Genomic DNA, 20,210 nt, shown 5'->3' on the forward strand with positions numbered 1-20,210 from the left:
CAACATACCCCTCACCATGTGTGCATCCTGCGTCGCAGCACCAGTGAACTCCAGAGGAGCCGTCTGCTGTACAGGCGCAGCGCTGGCATTACTCGGTACCAAGAAGCCAGCCGCCATAGTAACTACCGGTGCCGGCGGTGGTAGGTTCTCTGTCGCGACAGCCGGTGGGGATGCGATCGGTGATGACGAAGCAACAGAGGAAGACATTACGAGAGACGTTTCGGATGCGCTCGACGAGGCTGAAGAGACCGGGCTTGCTGAACTCGATATGTTGAATGTGGGAATAAACGATGAAGATGGCGACGAAGATGAAGCTTGCGTCGCGGATTCAACCGATGATTCAATTGACGAAATGGGGACAACAGCTGAAGATTGGGTGGCTATGCTCGAAGCCATGGACGTTGCGTTGCTTGTCGCAGCCTCCGATGTAAGAGGTGCGGAGCTCGAAGTCTCAATAGCTGACGACGCGCTCTCGGAAGCAGTCACTGTGATTTCTGCTGTTACCTTGGAAGTAACGTAAGCCGTGCTTGTGACCTCCACAGTCGACGTGCTCTCGGCTGATGTTGTCGTAGCGTTGAGCGACGACGTTGCTGGCGGGGTGTATTCATACGCGGGGGCTGTTGTAGTAGCTGCCGACGAAGTCGTAGAGACAGCATAGCTGATCAGAGTCGAAGTGGAGTTCAGCAGAGAAGTACTACATGGCGTAGAAACTGCCTCAGTCGCCATCGTCGAGGTAGTGTTCAACAAGGATGTCGCGTCTGCGGTGCTGCTTGCCAAAGCGGAAGTAGTGTTCAGAGCAGCAGTCGTTGACACCATGCTGCTCATTGCCGTTGAAGTGGTGTTCAAGAGCACAGTTGTAGATATGGTGCTAGTCATGGGTGTCGAAACAGCAGTCGACTCTGCAGAGGACGAGACCACGTCGCTGGCGAATATGAAGGTGACGTTTGGCATCAAAGTGGGAGCCGCGGCCATCTCACTAGCAATACTCGCTGTAGTCTTCGCTGTAGTGTCTGCAATTGGCGTTCCAGATACGGTCGCGCTGAACAAAGATGTCATGTTGGCTTCTAGCTTCGGCGCCGCGGTCATGTTGGCTTCCAGTTTCGGAGGCGCGGATGTAGCTTCAACCATCATCGGCGGAGGCGGAGGCACGATAACGCCTGTAACGTTATCGAAAGCACTCTCAGGTGCTGCGCAGCCGGAGAGTAGAGGAAATACGGCTGTGAAAATATTCTCCTGGACACCAACTGCGTTGAAAGGTGGTGGAAGGATTGGTATCGAAACATCGAGAGCGATATCGATCGAAAGGGAAACATTGGCTTCGACCAAAGCAAGAGGGCCCAGGCTTAGAAGTTCGGGTGGGAATTCTGTTGTTTGGTTGGCGAATGGCGCATTCGGTGCTGTAACATTGCTGCTGTTGCCGGCACCACAATTCTCCGGAATGTTGCTCGACAGCTTCGCGTCCAGACGGGGTAGGTTCAAAGATGGTGTGACTTCAGCTTTCAGCTGATCCAGAAAGTCGAAACCAATCGGTATGGCAGGGACGAACGCGAGACCAAGCAAGATCTCTGCGTCAGTTATGTTAACGTTGACGGGCAGCGGAGTGAGACTAGTTTCCTGGAAGCCAGTAACGCGGCTGCTGGCAAGATCAGCAAGCTCCACTCGAATGCTGGAACCATCAGGGACCTGAGAAAGTTAGTATCTCCATAATAACCATGTTGGAAAATATTTACCGTAAGCTGGAGTCCGTAGTTGACTTCAAGTGTACCACTGATCTCGAAGTCAAAGGCGAGCCTGGGCTCAAAGATAGCTCCAGCCTTGCCAATACCCGGAATTGTAAAACCAGCAATAGGAAGTTGGAATAAGGCGACCTCAAACTTCCCAGAGCTGGGCGGTCTAGCGAACAAGTCTAATGTTGCACCAACACCAGTCGCCACAAGCTCTACGAAACCACCACTGATGACATGCGAGATTTCCTTGCCGTCGTCGCCGCCTTCGAAGATGTCCGGAATGAGGTCGATTTGGGAAAGATCGATGTTGAAGGCACCCTGTGAAAGGGCGATCTGCCCACTTGTCGCGCATCGCTTGCAGCCAATCTCGATCGGCAAGGGCACATCAGGTGCTCCAACAAGACCAGCGATACCCGAAAGAAAGGCTTCGACCGGGAAAGCGGTGTTGAGAAGCTCCGATGATAGGTCAAAGGAGACAGTGTTGACATCGTCGGGAGTGTCTGCGGGTATGTCGACCTTGTTCTGTCGCTTGTTTCGAATTCTCGCGAAGTCGGAATGGCGTCGGTAAATATGATCGTCTGTCGTGTGGCCGAAAGAGATGTCGACATGATCAAACGCTGCTCGCCATGTTGTCTTTGAGACGGACAACTCAAGGGCTTCACCGTCCTCAGCAAACGACACGTCATTGACCCTGTGATCGTCAGATGAAATCACCGAAACGCCCGTGAGAAGCTTACCGATATACTGATCGCTCGCCGTCATCATTACACCCCTCGTGGGATGTGATGATCAAACCACCATCCGCGTCATGACAGGCCGCGCGGGCGTCTCGTGCTGAAGAAGTATCCACAAAGTGTAGCTTCATCGTGTCATCACCACATTGCACATCTTTGAGGTGATGTTCATGCTCTTCCAAGTTGAGTAGCGGTCTCTGCCCGCTGACTTTGACCTGCGAAGCAAATGTAGACTTGTCATTCCAGACATTCTCATCTAGCTTATTGTCAGTATTGGTGCAATCTCGTGGCTGCTACAACATACTGTCCACGTAAGCCAACTCAGATTCGAATCTCTTGGTGATCCTCACACCCCTACGATAGAGGTCTGTTCGTTTTGTAGCTGCTCGCAGCAGCCGATGCGTCTCAAGGTCACCACCCGAGATCGCAGCAACATCCGCGCTAAAGTATGCGATTAGGAGAACGGCAAACGCGCCGCGGAGGCTGAAAAGATGCATGTCGCGCGCGTATTAATCGAAGAAGATGAGTTGAAGAAACGTTCGTGCTCTTGTGAGAGCCAAGCAGCGTACGAACGACAACCCGATTATTAAAAAGGTGTAAAGAAAATGAGCGAATGTAAAGAGCGTATACCTCACTTCGAAAAGTAATCTCGCCAGCGAGTGTAGACGACAAAGATATATAGAAGACCCACGAAGAGAATCCACACACCACCACGAGAGGAAACGGAAGATACCTACCCCTACGAAGATCGGACGAGAACCAAGCCTAATAGAAAGCCCGACTCATTGCGAACCCCAGCACAGCCAAGCCAACAGGCTATGGAGATCATACACTGCACGGTACCTGCATTTTTTGGCACTGCACAGGTTGTCTTTCGCAGCGAGGGCTGCACCACGCGTGGTAAGGCCCAAGATCCTCGGCCCGTGGTTCGCGTCGCATGTTCACGCGTGTGGTCTAGTTCATCGCGACCGTGGCGTGAATGGCATGCGCTACAGCTGTCATAGGTCCGTCAAGTAATAGGACAGCGGAGTAATGGTACGGGGGTGGGTTCTCAAACGGGGATTGTGTGAGAAAGGGTTCTGTTTGCCTCAGGTTCTTGTCCAAGCGGGTGGGGCGGCCTAGTGTCGTTAGCGCTGCACTATTCTGCTTTTCATCTCTTGCTGCGACAACCCCCCTGAGGCTTTTCTATCGGTATCTTCAATTGCAGGACTTTCGGGAACTTTCGGCAGGTAAAAAGGGCCTTTGGGGTATTGGTAAGGGCTTTAGATAGCTGAAGTTATGCCGAACGGTGTATTGGATGCTTTCAGACAAGTAAGGTGCATAGCACGAAGGAGCTCGTCGACGTGGGATTTGACTCTTCTTCATGAGTAGCGCACGATAAATCCACTGAAGGATTCAAATGCTGTGTTACCATAAGCCCGAAAAAGCCCCAAAGGTGCTCAGGTGGTGGCGCAGGCTTTAGGCGGCAGCCTTGGCCTTTGCTGCATCTCGAGAACGCTGACAAGTGTAGCACCGTCCACAATACTCTCAATTACCCTCTCGTGGTTTCCACTCGGCCCACAGAATGCCGCCGTCGGAAAGCCCGTATGTCGATGTACCGCTCAATCTCGGAAAGAAGAACATCAGGCTGGTGACCCTGGAGCAGGATGACGCGTCAGGGCGCATCGAATGTAGTCTGCAGAGCTACGCGCTGGACGACGACTGCCCGGCATACGTTGCTCTCTCATACGCATGGGGTGCCAAAGGGCGATATGATGATATTCACCTCAATGGCTCGTCCTTCCCAGTCGGTCGCAATCTCTGGCACTTCCTCGACCAAATGCGAACGCAACGTCAGGACGTCAGGTTCTGGATAGACGCCATCAGCATCGATCAAGCGAATGTACTCGAGCAGAATCACCAAGTTCAGATGATGAGGGAAATTTATACACAAGCTTGTTCCGTGTGGATCTGGCTTGGCGAAGCAGATGATGCCACGTTGAGCGATGTCGCGATGCAGTACTTGGAGACGCGCGTTGCTTTGAATGGCAAAGATCTCAATCCGAAGAAGTTATGGAATGTACGCAAAGCAAAAGCTATATTGGGGCTGTGTGAAAAGGAGTACTGGAGAAGGATCTGGATCGTGCAAGAAGTCTTACTGGCGAAAGAAGTACAGATTCTCTGTGGCAGCCGTTGCGTACAGTGGATCAAGTTACAGCAGCTCTTGGTCGACCTTCAGGCTATTTCGGATAGAGGGCGGGCTCTTCACGTCGTTGGCGTACCAGCCGTTCTTGATAGCCCAGCCGCAGTCATCATCAGGGCGAAAGCGCAATGGAACGGCGATCCTCAACCACTCACACTATTACTAGAGCGATATCATAGACAGCATTCGACTGACGTCAGAGATAAGGTGTACGCTCTACATGGACTGGCAAGTGATGGTGGCGCCATATCCATCAACTATCGGATCGACCCGAAAGAACTCTTCGTGAAGATCGTCAAGCATGCATGCTTGTCGGTAGCGAGATCAAGGAAAAACCTGATTGGCTTTGTGAAGTTGATGCGAGAATCACTCAGAGTCTTTTGCGATGAGGAAGAGCTGGTTGATCACATCTTAGCGGCCCAGTGGAAAGCTAGTGATTGGTACCGGGTAGATCTGAGGTACGACTGGACCTCAGTACCTGGCAATCCGCAGACAAATCAGATGTCCGACGGCATGTCTCAAATGGCGGCCTTACAAAGACCAGAAACACGGCATTCCACCTTTCGCAATTCTGCGCAAGCTGTAGGCAACGATTCTAGAAAGCTTTCTGGCACAAGAGCAGCAGAAGTAGCCAAGGAGTTTGGCTATTACCAAGCATTCGCTCTCGCACGATCCTCCCGTCGTCATATGCTGATGCATGATGGCCATATGCTAAAATGCGTCGTTGACGACTGTAGCGACCGCTTCGACCACGAAGACAAATTGTGGAATCATGTCTGGCACTCTCATCAAGACTGGCAACCTTACCAAGATGCATTGCAGTCACTATCTTCCCTCAGAGAAGATGTTTAACACTTCATATCGCGATAATCTGCGGGCACCCAGGCCATGGTATGAATACAGCCAATGACGCGTTGGGCAAACATGTGTGCGCCTATATACTTGGAGCTCAGACCAGATTTTTATCTTTTATACACAATTAAGATTGTTGTTCTATACAGGACACTAATCAATTCTCCACGAAGACCGCGGCCCATATGTCTCTACCAACCTAACGCCCTCCTCACGACGCAGCACCAATCCCCTCGCCCACCGGACAATTCGGCACATTCGCCTGCCAAGCAACCTTCGCATACGCCGGCAAATAGCTATTAGTCGTAAAGCTCTCATCAATATAATATTCCACCTGGCTGAGCTCAAAGTCACCCCCAACATCAGGCTGGTTCAAGGCGTCGACGATATAGCTAGCAATAAAATCCAGGAACACCAGATCAACAGTCTTTGGCATCGATCCATCGAGCGGGAAGGAAGCGTTCGCCTGGAGATCATTGGGTTGGGAGAAGTTAGGGATGGCTGAGTGAACGGTGTCGTCACCGTCGGTGCCAAAGTCGTCTTTTGTCGTGTAGCCTGGGTTTGGGGCTGTGGATTGACGGCGGATGAGACGGCCGCCTTGCTTTGAACGGCGGGTAACGCCTTCGTAGTGGTGTGTGAGTGGCGGGTCGAGGCAGGTGTCTCGGTCTGCGAGGATGGGGCTGAAGCCGAAGTCGGAAGTTTCAAGGTCCCGCTTCTTCTTCTGGAAGGGACCGGCGTTCAGTATGCCGAGTACTTGAGATGCTTGCTCGTAGGGTACGTCGGGGATGAACTGGAAAGCGTCTTTGAATGGAGAGACGATGAAGGAGTCGTCGTAGGTGAAGGGGCCTTTGGCGAGATCGAAGCGGACTGATCCAGTGTTGATGATGATGAGTCTTGGGACGTCCTTGCGCGTCTCGTTTACAACGACGGTGGCCAACGCGGTTTGAAGGAGTCCGAAGATGTTGCCTTCAGCAAGGAACGGCTTGCAGTACTGACAGTATGTCGCTGGGGCGCATCCATACAAATCAGTCAAGTTAAGCTTCGCTCGCTCGGAAGTGATCTCATTAGTAACACTGACACCGGCGGTTGTGTCAAATGCGGTGTAGCGTTGACTTCCCTTAGCATGATAAGCAAACGTGTTGCGGTTCCAATCAAGGTATCTTCGGGCGTAGCGAAGGGTGGAGTTTGAAGTAGACGTAGGCATGTGAGCACTAGCAGATGCAGTCCCAGTGCTCGGTGGTACTACCGCGCTGCGTGTCGGATTCGGTACACCCTTGGGATTATGCGGCGCTTTGCAAGTCTTTGATTCGATGCCCGAAATGGCAACCCAGCCCAATGTTTCGCAGTAACGGCCTGAGACCATGTTAGCCAGTTGTTCCAAAGCTCGTCCAAAGTACATACCAGACTCAATTCCTGTAGCTTTGTCGTCGTACACGGCAAAATCTCGAATGTGAGTATGTCCGCCAAAAGCTTGAATAGGTACGTCTGGTTTCATGCTGCGAATGGCCTTGAAGACAGTACCCATTGTGCTGGTAGAAGCGCTGGTCCTCACAGGATTGTGACCAGTGATGACGAACAGATCGATGGGCTCGGTGTAGTTAACAGCCTGTTGGAACCACGGCTGCTTCACCATGTCGGCCGCTTTGATGACCTTAGAGACGTTGCTGTTGCCGGTGAAGTCGAAGAGAACGCCAAAAGCCATGATGCGGAGCCCTAGGCCTATCAGCATATTGTCAATTCCACGATTGACCGACTTACCCTGCTCGGTGGTGAAGTAGCGGTAGCGAGATCCAATGTACTCGAACTGGCCAGTGGTGGGGTTCTTGATCTGCACATTGCTGGTAAGGTACTTGTCGCCGTAGACCTTGGAAAAGTTGTTGAAGGTCTCGTAGGCGATCTCGGTAACATAAAGCTCGTGGTTTCCGATGGTCAACAAATCGTAATCGATGTCTTCGAAAATGGCATTCGAGACGTTGCCATTGGGAGTCGTCGCGTCGCTAAGTCCAGCACCGTCATGTAAGTCCTATCGCGCGTTAGTTGAATTGCGGCCTTCTTCACCCACGTGCGCAGCCCTACTCGTCCCCAGGGCTTGATGGCAGACACTAACCCCTGTGTCTACCAGAAGCAGATCGACGCCGAGATCCCGAGCCTTTTGCTTCATGTGCTTGGTGAAGCTGGCGTAATCACCCCAATCGGCCCCGTAGTTCTGTTCCTTGATGTGACCTTCCAGCCATCCGTGGGTATCGGTCGTATGCAAAAAGTTGATTTGACCCCATTCTAGCGGCGCCTTGGGTGTAGTAGTCGCATTCTGCGCGTCAGGTTGCATGCGACGAACATTTCTGGTCAACACGACATCATCTTTTAACGGCCCGTAGCAGCTGTTGTGGCCTTCGCAGGCTAGCGCCGGTGCCACTATCGAGAGGAAAGCGCCAAAGGCAAAGGACCGCATCGTGAGAACAGGGTGAAGGACAGCGCGCGAGGATCAGCTTGAAGGGCGTCATCTTCTTATGTAGCCTTTATGGCAGGTACGCGTACGTGCATCGCCGCCTCGGCTGTCTTACCCATGCCGCCGAAAAGAGATGCCCCTAGGGGCGGAAGCGGCAAAATCGCACGTGTAACGTTCATTGGAGAGAAAGATAAGCTTCGGCATGGTCGTGGACAAGCCATGCCAGAAAGCTTGATCGAAGCTTGCTCCTTCCTGTTGGGCGACAAGCGCAATTTTAGCGTTCCGAGGACCGGGAGCATGGCATCGCACCTCTCCGATGGTTCTCCCCGGCCATCTCCCGTATCTCTACGCTATCATTCGCCAACTCGCTTTCATCATACTGTTCGGAAGGCGGCTCGGAGCGCAGTGGTCTTGATGCCTCTCAATCGCGACAATCACTCAACTCGATCAATGCGTAGTACGTCACTAGTCCTTGCATCTCCCTGGAACCCAAGAGACCTTTCCTTTCTACGGGATGATATCATCATGGGTATCGTGTTCGACGGTCTCTTCCAAGGCTGGCTGCCGGTCACCACACGAAACTCATCAACAGATGGCATGGCTCTGGTCTCCACTAGTATCCGTGCCGCTTCCATGGCTTATCACCCAGCTCCAACTCCAACTCAGGCTTCGTCTTGTAGCGAGATCATTCCCGCGGCGGGATGAAGAGCCTAGAAGACGGCCTTTCACCCTCTCCTCAGTTCTGGAAAGGCATCGTTGACGCTAAACAATGATCAGCTATGTGAAAGTTCACAGCAGCACTGCATCGACTACAAAGCAAGGTACCTCCTGTGCTATTTCACGGTTCAACCCAACTTCTCTTTACCATTCTCAATATAGCAGCTAGATCAGCTTCGCAGTCATGGCCAGCCCACAGTGTACCACATGTGGGACAGCCGCCGTCCGCCCAGATCCAGAACAGCCTCACCCCAATGCCACGTGGTACAAGAATCCGCTATTAGCTGACGTTACCATCAAATATGGCGACGACGGAGAAAAGAAGTTCGTCGGTCATCGTCTTGTCCTTTGCTCAGTGAGCGAGTGGTTCAAGAAGGCATCCAAAAACTTCAAGGAAGCCAAGGATCAGGTGATAATTCTTAGGGGCGACCATCCGGAAGGCCTAGAGGCTCTTTTCGAGTACGCGTATAAGGAGGAGTATCTCGAAACAGTCGACGTTCCGGATGAGTTGACGGAGCTGAGACAGCGGTTCATGCATCGTCTGCGTGTATTCGCAGTAGCCGACAAGTATCAAGTAGAAGGTCTAACAGCTCTAGCCTATCGCCAGCTCAAGCAGCTCGTGGATCTCTTCACTGAACCAAGACGGACCTACGGTGACGAAGATGAAACGACAGCACCGGAGTTCTTCCGGTTCATGGTGAGGCAAGTGTATCATGATAGCGAGCGTTATTTTCCAGCTCTGCGGCACGACCTACACCAAACCGATCAGACCGCGGAAGGCACTTCGCAGATAGACCCGTCTGCGACTGAGCAAACCAACTCCACGTCTATTGACAACGTTCCTGTAAGGACTACATCTCAGCGGCACAACTCCGCGCGGCAGACAACATTCAACCCACCGAACCCACATTCACCCGAAGGTAGAAGTTCAAACCACCCTCTCGATCGCGTCCAGGACCTTCTTGTAGAAGGGGCCATGAATGCCTGGGTCAACGCGCATCCGGACTTCAATCGCCAGCATCTTGTCCCTCTTGCGCAAATGTTTCCGGATTTCGGCACGGATCTCATCGTTGCAGCGCTGAAGTCGTCGCGCATAGAAGGTTTGCCCGAGTATCTTTATGAAGACGAGGACTACGAGGGCTACGATGACGGCAGTGACAACGAATGGCTGAGGGCCCAGATCTTGTGAAATCTAGCGATCTTGCAGTGGAGATGGAGACAGATATGTAGGCGCGTAGCGTAATGACGCAATACTTGTACTGTTGGAAGATATACGACTTCGCAATACTGTTCTTGTGATGCGACACATTTTTGTCGGAGTTCGTGCATCTAATACACTGCCGATGATAGCAGCGCGCGTGACGAAAGTGATGGAGTGAAAGTGAAGTTGGTCGAACCTTCTCGATGACGAGCTGGTCCGAACGCGACATCCCACTTGAGCCCCGCAGTGCTGCGGACAAGGTGCAACCTCGAAGCACAACACAAACACTCGCCGTAGCACACGACTCAGACCTCGGCCACGATGGTCATCAACTACAGCAAGTGGGTGAGTCATGCGCTTCGACCATTGTAATAGAAGCAGCTTCTAACAATTACTAGGACGCCTTGGAGCTCTCGGACGACAGCGACATCGAAGTGCACCCCAACGTCGACAAGAAATCCTTCATTCGCGCCAAACAAGCCCAGATCCACCAGGAGCGCGACCACCGCCGCCACCAAATAAAGACGCTCAAGTACGAGCGCATCATCAACGATGGCCTCACCGAACGCGTCGACCGCCTGCTCACAGCGCTGAAGTCGCACAAGGACAAGCAGGCCGAGGGAAATGGCCAGAACGATGACCAGCTCGTCTTCCAGGCGATGATGGAGAGCATGATGGACATGAAGATTGACAAAGATGGAGGCTCGGACAGGCCGCCGCCACCACCAGAGGGCGTACACGAGCACATCAAGGACAAGCCCACATACCCGCAGATGATGGCAAGCTTAGTAGACGCAGTGAAGAAGGACATTGACGAGCAGAAGAGCGAAGAGCCGCGATATACACTGTTCATCCAGGGTCTAGAGAAGGAGAAGGCGCGCATACAAGACCTCCAGCAACAACTCCTAGCCAAGCTAGACGAGCTAGAAAAGGAAGACAAGAAGCACATCACGAGCGACGACATCCACGAAGGCTTCAGCTACTCCAACGTCAAGAAAGCCGAAGAAGAGAAGAAGAAGGCCGCCTCATCCTCTTCATCGAAGAAAGAGCCCGCCGTCGAACTCCTCAACAATCCCTCCCGCCCCTCCGCCACGCGAACAGACACAGGCCAGTCCTCCGGCGCAGATGGCGACATAGAAGAAGGCAGCGTCGCCGAGCCCACCGGCGCCGACTCCGACAACGAAGACGACATCACCGCCTCACCCCTCGCTCAGCAATTCGCTAAGATAAAAGCCGGAGACTGGTACGCGTGTCTCCAATTCCTCATGGCACACCCCGAGATCCTCGCCGAGAAAGAAACAGACGGCCTCCTCGTCGAAGCCTTCAACTCTGAACTCGACGGCAAGCCCAAACACGCGCGGCAATGCGTCCATCAAGGCTTGTTGCTACAATACTGTCGGCAGCTGGGAGGTAGACAAGGCGTAGAGCTCTTCTTCAAACGCATACAAATAAAAGACCACCAAGCCGGCAAAATGTTCAACGACGACGTCGACTCCACATACCACCGCATCAAGACACGCGCCGCCGAAATCCTCAAAGAACGCGCCGAGAACCCTTCATCCGAAGGCGCAGGCGTCGAGCAAATCCAACTCCACGCCGTAGACCCAGGCACGCAAATCAACATCTCGGTTCCACCCCAAGAGTCCAGCGCCACCGACCCAGCGGAGAAAGAAGCAGAAGAGCAAGCACGTCAGATCTTCGAGTCGTTCCCACCGGGTCTGCAGCGTGCGTTGGAGAGTGGGAAGCTGGATGAGGTGAATAAGGTGCTGGCGAAGATGAGTGTGGATGAGGCGGAGGAGGTGGTGGAGAAATTGGGTCAAGGGGGGATGTTGAGTTTGGAAGAGGGGGTGATTGATGCGACGACGGAGGAGGGACAGAGGGTTATGGGCGAGATTGAGAAGAATAGGAAGATGCCTGGCCAGGCACAGGCGCAAGAGCCTAGCAGGGTTGAGGAAGTAGATTAGGAAAGGGACGGGTGAAAGTGTGTTGTGAAGGATGAGAATAGAGATGGGACGGCATGACTTGGGATGAATGCTGTATTTGTACATTATGATTGATGATGGTATCTGAAAATTAACCAGTTTCGATGACAAATTTTAGTTGTTTGTCTCCCACTTATTCCGGTAGCTTTGCCTTGGATCACGCCCATCATTTCCCTTGTTATACCTGCAAAGTTCCCACTCCACCCATGCTCAGACCCTTTACATATCATACATCGACCCATGAACCCCAACGCCCTGCGCAAACCACACTACAAGCCATGCAGTAGTAGATGCGACTCCCGCGCCACAAACTATCATTTTAAATCTATCATCCCATCTATCAATACCCCGTGAAGGGATAGCTAAAGTCACCCCTACTGACTCAATGTTCTCAGATCAGCTCAGCAAAGTTATCATCGATCCCAGCCATATCCCTATCCCCAGCAAACGCTGCAAAGTCATCCTCACCAGCATTCCTGCTCATCTTCCTCTTTTTATGCGCATTCTCATACACATGATGTTGTCCGTACACACCACCTTCAGCACCACCCATTGGCGCATGTTGTAGGCTCTTGAGTAGGTCTGCGGCTATGTGCTGGTTCGGCTCGCCGATGGCGGTCGCGTATTCGGGCTGGGTGGTGTGCTGCGCAGGGGCAGGGGCGGTCTCTGGTACGACGGGGTGGGCAGCGGGTTGCGGCATTTCGTCGTCGCGGATGGTGGGCACGGGGTCGTTCTGAGGCGCGGGTGCGAGGTGTGGTGAGCCGACGGGTGTGAAAGATTCCATGGGCGGGGGTGTGAGTTCTTCGACTTCTGGTCTTTCCTGCGCACCTGAAAAGGTGGCGGCGACGGGTGAGGTTGTAGCGACTGGGAGGGGTGCGGTAGAGATTCTGTTCTGCTCTGCTGCTGACAGGCCTTTGAGGATGGCTTCCTCGACTGCGCGCTTTCGGCTCTCAATGGCGTCTTTGCGCGTCTTTAGATCTGCTTCCTGTGCTTCTTCGTCGACCAGCTTCTTCCTGTTCGCCTCGAGGAGGTGCTCTAGACCGGTAAGGAGGGCCTTGCGCGCCTTGATGCTCTCGGCGACAGCGCCTTCGGCCAGCGCAAGCTTCTTGCAGAGTGCAGCGAGTCCAGCCGCGTGCATTGGCGGGGATGGGATCGCGGCATTCGGGTTGGTGAGCTTCTCGTAGTCTTGGTTGGCGGTGGTGACGGCGGGTTTCGTCGCGGCATCGGCTTTCTGAAGCGCAGTTGCCAGAGGCGCGACCGGTGTAAGCTCAGGTGGGACCGACGAGCTCGAGAAGAGCGATCCACCCAGCGCAGGCTTGCGTGTAGATTTGGAGCGGTCCACCTCGTCTATCGACCTCTCGACTGCCTGCTGCACAGCCAAGTTGAAGATGTTGCGCTGCCTCCAAACCTCGACGACCCTCCGAATCTTGTTCTGTATCTCGTGGGGGGAGCCCTTGTAGGCTACCGTCGTCGCTTCGGCGAGAATGGGTTCGTATGCGCGCAGAAATTCCTCCTTCTTGCGCATCTTGGAGGTTTGTGTGATTTCGTTGGCGAGATAGATGAGCACCAGTTTCTTATTCGGAGGCGACTCCTTCATGCGCTGTAGCCATACATGAGCGATGCGCTCGGCATGTCGTCTGTACACGTGACGTTAGTATATGGCTCCAAAGTGCATGACAAAACCCGCAATCCATGGATTCAACGCGTGATGCATGCAGCAACCTGGGGTCTTGGCGGAAATGGGATGCTTTACCTGTGGAAGAGGATCCATTGGCCGACCGTGGAGATGGCCTCTTGGGTCTCATTGAGCGATGAGAGCTTGGCCTTGAGGCTGTCCTCGGTGAAAGCCATGATGGCACTGGAGGTCTTCACGAATATATGCGACAGCTACTGAAGAATGATGCGCACGCGAGCAGAAGACAATCACCCAGCGGAAGTGCGCGTAATGGCAACAGATGGGATGTAACCTTCAGCGTACGATATGCGCTCTGCAAGTGTTTGCGACTACAGTGTCCAGATGATGACGTGTGTTGGGGATGGAATGAGTGGAAGAGTTCCAGGTGAGGGAGCACTTGAGAGCTAGAGACGCTAGGTGGTATGCGGCTAAACGTGGCTCCGCCGCGCCAAGCAGCTCCCTGGCTGGCCGTCACCAACGGTAACTATCCAAGACGCAACAACAAGACACTTGTACGCAAACTGCTGTCGCCAAACTTATCTCCGCGCCTCCCACTACATCTCCCACACCCTCCACACCCACAATGGCAGACCGCTTCCCCTCATTAGACGAGATTGACGCCGGTGAGCTCAGCTATGGTCCCCGAAGCACCTCCGCACCGCATACTAAACCAAGCAGGCCAGACCGAAGCGCGCGGCGATGCGGCAGACTTCGACATTGGCGGCGGCGACAACGATGCCAGCAACTTCCTCGACCGTGAACGCGCGCTCCTTGGCGACGATGCCGACCAGTTTGCTTCGGAAAACGACAGGGCAGCGACGGTCGAGGACGGCGAAGACGACCTGCTTGGGGGAGACTTCAGCCAGGCCAACGTCGGCGGCCAGGAGATGAGCGGCTTCGAGAGCTCCTTCCCCGCCATTGACACCACCAACGACGTAAGCACGCCTGCCTCTTTAGCCAAGGCATGGTTGCGATCTGGCATGTTCAAAAGTGACGCGCCAGTCGAGACCTGAATTGAGCATGGAAACATCACCATGGCGACAGTATACTGACTCCAGCAGCACATGGCTCCCGGCGGCACCATCACAGGCTCAGGCCTGCCCTTCCTCCCCGGCCAACCAGCCCCATCCTTCACCCCACAGCGCTCAGACTCGCCCGAGCCCGACGTCATCCGCGAATGGCGCGAGCGCCGCGACCTCCAGATCCAGCACCGCGACGAGGTATCCCACGACCGCAAACAGAAAACCATCCAGGAGGCGCAGCAAAACATTGACGACTTCTACGAGAACTACAACAACAAGAAGGACAAGGAGATCGCCAAGACACGGAAGGAGGCTGAGGAGTTCCTTGCGAACCGCGACGACACCACTGCAGGCGGTACGAGCTGGGAGCGCATCGCCAAGCTGGTCGATCTGAGTGGAAAGGGCACCAAGGGCGGCGCGTCAGGTAGCGAGAAGGCCCGCTTCCGGGAACTGCTGCTCAGTCTGAAGAAGGACGAGAAGGCACCCGGTGCGACTGGATACTAGACGGAACGACGACATGGGTAGATGGCTATCTTTTTTGGAGCTCAGGGCAATGGTTTGGCATACGAATGAGCGTGTCTACGGCCATAAAACTTGGAGTTTACGGATTAGGTTGCAGGGTACTTCATGCAGCTGTGTTAATACTTACTCTCTGATTGCCTACCATTGCTTGTGGTTTTCAGTCATCAGTCTTCAGCACGAGCATCATCGAGCAAGCACTTGATATTTGCTAATGTGGTATATAGGCAGTGAGATGTTGAGCCTAGACATCTAGCATTCAGCAGTATCGACCATCACTAATGGATTCTCCACTAGAAGTAGAGCTAAGTGCTGTCTTAGGAACCCTTAATACCCCCAATGTTGCCATCAAGTACAGCGATCCCATAACCCGAGCCGAATACCGCTTTCGCACCCATATGCATGTTCTCTGCGCTAACTCGGTGACTCTCAAGAGAAAGTTCGACTCCGGAGAATACGTAAGTCAATATAACGCCTACTCACCACCCACTCCTGTTTAGGGCTTTGTAACCATTGCATTCTCTAACATGCTCCAGAATGTTGGATCTATCATCACTATCCCTCCTGGAAACGTACAAGCCGTCGAAGATATGATACGCTTCTTTTACCTCCAGACCTACAATCCGCGTCTTCTGCCCTCAGCCCCCATGTCTATGAAGCGGCAAGCGGCTCACCACGTTGCCGTTTACGATCTCGCACGTCAAAAGAGTTACGGTGTTAGTGGTCTGTCTGGACGTACTCATAGGGCGTTTCAGAATGGCGCTGACGGCGCTCTGGCCTGGTTGGACCAACCGGCAAACAATACGGCAAAGAACGCTGTGAGACTGCTCCGCATGTATGTCAACCTGATCTACGAGAACGATGACGAATCTTGGGAGGTGTTCCAGGGTCAAGACATGCCGGATATGATCACGTTCTGGCCTTTGAGAGGTTTGGTATGCGAAACCGCGGCTAGGATATGGGTCAGAGCACAGCAATGGAACGCGACGCCGGCTGTTGGTCAAGCTGCGGTCCAAGGAGAAGAAGAAGTTGAAATTGATGCCGGGGACACAGGTGAGGATGTTGTGAAGAAAGAGCTCGCGAAGTTGTGCTGGAAGTATGCGCATTTCGCACAGGACTTTGCGAGGTGGATGTTGATCAAGGGAGAGGTGACTATCGCGTTGGGTCACAATGTCATGGGGAGGACTTGGTAGATGGTAGAGGTATGCGGACATGCGCTTCTAGAGTGTCAAGGTAGAGTAGAGTAGCAACAGCACCATCTAGAAACTCAACCCAACAATCACTATCTGATACCAATCCAGAGAAGCAAAACAAGTCGTGACTTTCGCAGGATTCCCATCCCCACGGTCCAGCCAAAGCCAAGCCCTTGACCAGCCCATCGCAATCTAACCACGGCGCCATCACCAAACCCTCCCCAACCCCGCGGGCCGCATCGCAACAGTCCCGCAGCACAAACAATCTAAAGTCGTTCGACAAGGCCATGTAAAGTGTGCATCGTGACACCACGTCGACCGGCAACCCGGCTTTGCTCTATATAACGACTATATTAATTTCTCCGAGGTGCAGGATGGGTCTTCCCTGGTACGGTACTTGGGTAAACGAACATCCGCAATCACGTGGCAGATGCCCAGATGCAATATCGAATCTGAGACAACCACCAAGAAACATCTAGCTGGTGTCCACCAATTGCGTGAATCGCAAGCGTAGGCTGATTATTGAACATGTTCTGTGCGTCATGTTTCACAAAAAAAAGGTCGAGACGCTTTTAAACTTTTCTAACGCGGACGAACCCGTGCCCTGTGACGGCACACAACCAACGCCAGAATGAGACTGTTCTCCTCACGAACAACATATGATGGCATTCCAATAGAAATATGACGTCTGACAAGAGAATCCACCATCAACTCATTTCGCTTACCTCCTCTCAGTTCCCTCAACGGGCCCAACGGCTCCTTCCAGCCTGATCCAGCCACGCCTCACAGCCTCATAGGGGAAACAGTGGAGCCGCCCAGAGCCTCGCTAGCGCGCCTTGATTAATCTACGCACCCTCCTTTCATGATCGCCCTCCAGCATGTGGCCATCGCCATGGCAAGCCAGTGCAAGTTTCAAACAATCCATCTCGATGCTTGGTGCTGGTGGTGCCTTGGATCGGAATCCCATGGTGACGCAACTGCGCTCCTGTGTCGTGGAGTAATTACCAGCCGGAGACTACTTACTATAAGACATGCCGCCTCAGTCAATCTATGTTTTCGGCATCTAGGTCACTCAGTACCGGTCGTTCTGTCTAACTCCATCGTCGTCTATTCACTCGTTTTTTTGTGTCTTGTTCAAAACTTATAAGTCGTTCATCTTCTTTCAATTCATCTTCGGATTATCAGCACGCTCGATACGCAGGATCGTATCTTTACAGCTCGCAACCACCTCCAAACTTCCTTTCTTTGATACCCCAAACCCAATTCGAAATCGAATCGACTTTCTCATCTTCTTCAAAATGAAATACATCGCCTCCGCCCTCGCCTTCGCAACCGCCGTCGCAGCCCACGGCTACGTCAACAATGCCACCATCGGCGGCAAAGAATACATCTTCTACCAACCCTACCAGGACCCGTACATGACGGACGTGAAGCGCATCTCGCGCCCGATCCAAGGCAACGGCCCGGTTGAGGACGTAGCCATCTCCGATATCCAATGCGGCGGCTACGCAGCCGGCGGCATCAACGGCTCCAAGCCCGCTGCTCTCCACGCCGAAGCCGCCGCGGGTTCAGACGTCGAGCTCTACTGGACGCTCTGGCCTGAGAGCCACATGGGTCCTACCATCACCTACATGGCCAAGTGCCCCGATGCCGGATGCAACGACTGGATGCCTGAGTCAGCGTAAGTAACCCACCTGACCTATTATCCACCACGATGATACTAACACCCCCACCAGTGCAGTCTGGTTCAAAGTCCAAGAAGACGGCCGCCAAGGCACATCCGACGTCTGGGGCTCCGACGCCCTCCAAGTCCCCGGCGGCTCCGTCACATACACCATCCCCAAGTGCATCGCCCCAGGCTACTACCTCGTGCGCCACGAAATTGTTGCGCTGCACGCTGCGTACCAGTACCCTGGTGCGCAGTTCTATCCTGGGTGCCATCAGCTCAAGGTAACTGGAGGTGGATCCACGAAGCCGAGTGGGCTTGTTGGGTTCCCTGGTGCGTACAAGGGCAGCGATGCGGGTATCACTTATGATGCTTACAAGGCGGCTACTTATACTGTTCCTGGACCTAAGAAGTTTACTTGTTAGATGGGGTGAAGGGGGCTGGGGACTCTGAGATGGGAAACCTGGAATGGGAACCCTCAAGTACAGTACCCTGAGATGGGTTACACAACGCTTCTTTGTATATATTCGCAGTCGTATATAGCTGTCGTCATGAATGCATCTCTGCATCACACTTGAAAACACTCATGTCTGTTTGTTCTGCATCGTGTCGTGCCGCGTAGTTGGTTCTTGTCGTAACGTTGTTTGCGAAATCATCACTTCGTTCGAAAAAATACAATGTCATCGACACTTGCGCAGACGCTTCATCAATCGTACGGGATGGCTGATCATTGAACAGTTGTTTGCATATGTGACTTTCGTTGTTACACTTCGATGCCTATGATGACCGTGTGGTTGCTTGGTGCGCTGGTAGATGAAGCGTCGCAAAACGCATTTTATCGCATCGAATGTGTCGAATGCTAAGGGTGCAATGAAACCAGCGTCTGTATTACTGTGATGAATATCCCGGTGTTGGAATGCAGTCACGCCGCTGCTGAGTAACTCTTGCGATTGATGGCCGCATTTTAGGTATTTCTTCTAATCCTTCTGCCTCCACAGCATGCCATCGAAAATGTTGACGAGCGTACCAGGCAGATCTTCGAGATCCGTGGTGCATTGCTACTGCGGTGTCTCTATGACTGCCTTCGAATTTCGTTACAAATATCTCATCTCGACATCTGTGCCGCGGAAGTCGAACAACTCTTTCTTTTTTGCTGACGGCGACAACTTCCCTGATTCCATCTCGCTCACTCCGCGGAGGCAGGGCACTTCCTTTTATCCTGGATGTGGGCTCAAGATTTTGGTCAGATGAACAATCGTCTCGGGCCTTCTCTGGTGCTTTTGCGCGTGGAGGGGAAGCGTTCTCACTTCCCCGTCAGCCGTATATCCGCCACCCTTACGTGTCGGAGCCTGATTCGCACTAAGGGGTCTGCATCTTTCATCTGATTGTCAGGCACCTCGGTTGTGCATCTTTATCAGATGCGTGTACCAGAGTGAGTGCGATCACGCTTACCACGGTACTGACGGGTGCAAAGCCTATCTGGGCTACCAGTACCCGATGCTCTTGGATTGGCTGCTTCGTTTTGGTTCTGCGTTGTCGACGTCGGCCTTACCTCGTACTATGAATTCGAGGGTGTGAGCGAGAGCGGTTGTAGATGACTGAAAGCGGTAGCGCCCTGTACGATCGGTGAGGTTTGATCAGCGCTGTGTGCTGTCGCATCTGCGAAGACGCATCAAGGTCAGCGAAACCTGAAGGTCGCATCTTGGTGTTGAACGTGGCTAGTAGCTCTCGAAGGATATGGGGAAGAGCGCCACTTTCCGGTCAGTCTAGAAGGATGTCTTCAGCTACTATATCGAAAATGGTACACCGTCTGGAGGTGGAAGCAGCCCAGCGTGGGCTTGCGCCAGTCTAAGTGCCAGGCTGATCGCCGGCCCTAACGGACGGGTCCGCACATGGCTTCGGCACTATTTTGAAACCGCCGAAAGGAAGAGGTACCTTCTGGAAAAGATCAGAGATGTCAGGTTCGCTTGGAGAAACGAGACGAGTCAGCAATTGTCCGGACAAAAGGCGCATGGCGTAGATGAAGCAGGAACTTCTGACGTCCTTTCTGCGTAGTGTCGGCGATGCTTTGAAAAGGCAATTGCTAATGCGATTGCGGTTGGAATCGCGGTCAAGGTGATGTGAAGAGCAAGCGGTAGTCCAAGGGCTTGCGCTGCAGCTAGCAATGCGATGATGCCCACAGTGGGCCCTAGACGCCGGTTCTGCTCCTTCCCCGACTCACATCTGCGCCGTCCAAGCTAACCTTCGAGTGCTAACACCCCCGACAGCCCGAAACAGAATGACGATGCACCCAT

General features: G+C 53.3%; 9 protein-coding genes across 9 annotated transcripts; 6 read left to right on the top strand and 3 right to left on the bottom strand.

The window, feature by feature from the left end:
- Positions 1–16: 16 nt before the first annotated feature.
- J4E87_000884 (uncharacterized protein) lies at positions 17–520 on the top strand (the record flags this gene model as incomplete). Its single annotated transcript, XM_049372535.1, has 2 exons — positions 17–20; positions 81–520. The coding sequence occupies 2 exons, from the start codon at positions 17–19 to the stop codon at positions 518–520; spliced, it is 444 nt and encodes a 147-aa protein (XP_049237193.1).
- A 195-nt stretch (positions 521–715) lies between these two features.
- Positions 716–2,958, bottom strand: J4E87_000885 (uncharacterized protein; the record flags this gene model as incomplete). The annotated part of the gene is made up of 5 exons (XM_049372536.1): positions 716–868; positions 889–1,683; positions 1,731–2,418; positions 2,465–2,717; positions 2,766–2,958. 5 exons carry the CDS (start codon positions 2,956–2,958, stop codon positions 716–718), a joined length of 2,082 nt encoding a protein of 693 aa, XP_049237194.1.
- A 2,748-nt stretch (positions 2,959–5,706) lies between these two features.
- J4E87_000886 (uncharacterized protein) lies at positions 5,707–7,821 on the bottom strand (the record flags this gene model as incomplete). The annotated part of the gene is made up of 4 exons (XM_049372537.1): positions 5,707–6,848; positions 6,897–7,208; positions 7,254–7,518; positions 7,603–7,821. 4 exons carry the CDS (start codon positions 7,819–7,821, stop codon positions 5,707–5,709), a joined length of 1,938 nt encoding a protein of 645 aa, XP_049237195.1.
- A 1,021-nt stretch (positions 7,822–8,842) lies between these two features.
- J4E87_000887 (uncharacterized protein) lies at positions 8,843–9,847 on the top strand (the record flags this gene model as incomplete). The annotated part of the gene is made up of 1 exon (XM_049372538.1): positions 8,843–9,847. One exon carries the CDS (start codon positions 8,843–8,845, stop codon positions 9,845–9,847), a length of 1,005 nt encoding a protein of 334 aa, XP_049237196.1.
- A 333-nt stretch (positions 9,848–10,180) lies between these two features.
- Positions 10,181–11,823, top strand: J4E87_000888 (uncharacterized protein; the record flags this gene model as incomplete). The annotated part of the gene is made up of 2 exons (XM_049372539.1): positions 10,181–10,204; positions 10,258–11,823. 2 exons carry the CDS (start codon positions 10,181–10,183, stop codon positions 11,821–11,823), a joined length of 1,590 nt encoding a protein of 529 aa, XP_049237197.1.
- Positions 11,824–12,232: 409 nt separating this feature from the next.
- J4E87_000889 (uncharacterized protein) lies at positions 12,233–13,692 on the bottom strand (the record flags this gene model as incomplete). The annotated part of the gene is made up of 2 exons (XM_049372540.1): positions 12,233–13,478; positions 13,595–13,692. The coding sequence occupies 2 exons, from the start codon at positions 13,690–13,692 to the stop codon at positions 12,233–12,235; spliced, it is 1,344 nt and encodes a 447-aa protein (XP_049237198.1).
- A 407-nt stretch (positions 13,693–14,099) lies between these two features.
- J4E87_000890 (uncharacterized protein) lies at positions 14,100–15,042 on the top strand (the record flags this gene model as incomplete). Its single annotated transcript, XM_049372541.1, has 3 exons — positions 14,100–14,139; positions 14,195–14,451; positions 14,578–15,042. 3 exons carry the CDS (start codon positions 14,100–14,102, stop codon positions 15,040–15,042), a joined length of 762 nt encoding a protein of 253 aa, XP_049237199.1.
- Positions 15,043–15,455: 413 nt separating this feature from the next.
- On the top strand, positions 15,456–16,250 carry J4E87_000891 (uncharacterized protein; the record flags this gene model as incomplete). The annotated part of the gene is made up of 2 exons (XM_049372542.1): positions 15,456–15,515; positions 15,594–16,250. 2 exons carry the CDS (start codon positions 15,456–15,458, stop codon positions 16,248–16,250), a joined length of 717 nt encoding a protein of 238 aa, XP_049237200.1.
- A 1,298-nt stretch (positions 16,251–17,548) lies between these two features.
- J4E87_000892 (uncharacterized protein) lies at positions 17,549–18,341 on the top strand (the record flags this gene model as incomplete). Its single annotated transcript, XM_049372543.1, has 2 exons — positions 17,549–17,931; positions 17,987–18,341. 2 exons carry the CDS (start codon positions 17,549–17,551, stop codon positions 18,339–18,341), a joined length of 738 nt encoding a protein of 245 aa, XP_049237201.1.
- Positions 18,342–20,210: the final 1,869 nt, after the last annotated feature.

The sequence above is a fragment of the Alternaria ethzedia genome, assembly GCF_023757985.1.
Source record: "Alternaria ethzedia strain BMP 0044 chromosome Unknown scaffold_2, whole genome shotgun sequence".
Classification (NCBI taxonomy): domain Eukaryota; kingdom Fungi; phylum Ascomycota; class Dothideomycetes; order Pleosporales; family Pleosporaceae; genus Alternaria; species Alternaria ethzedia.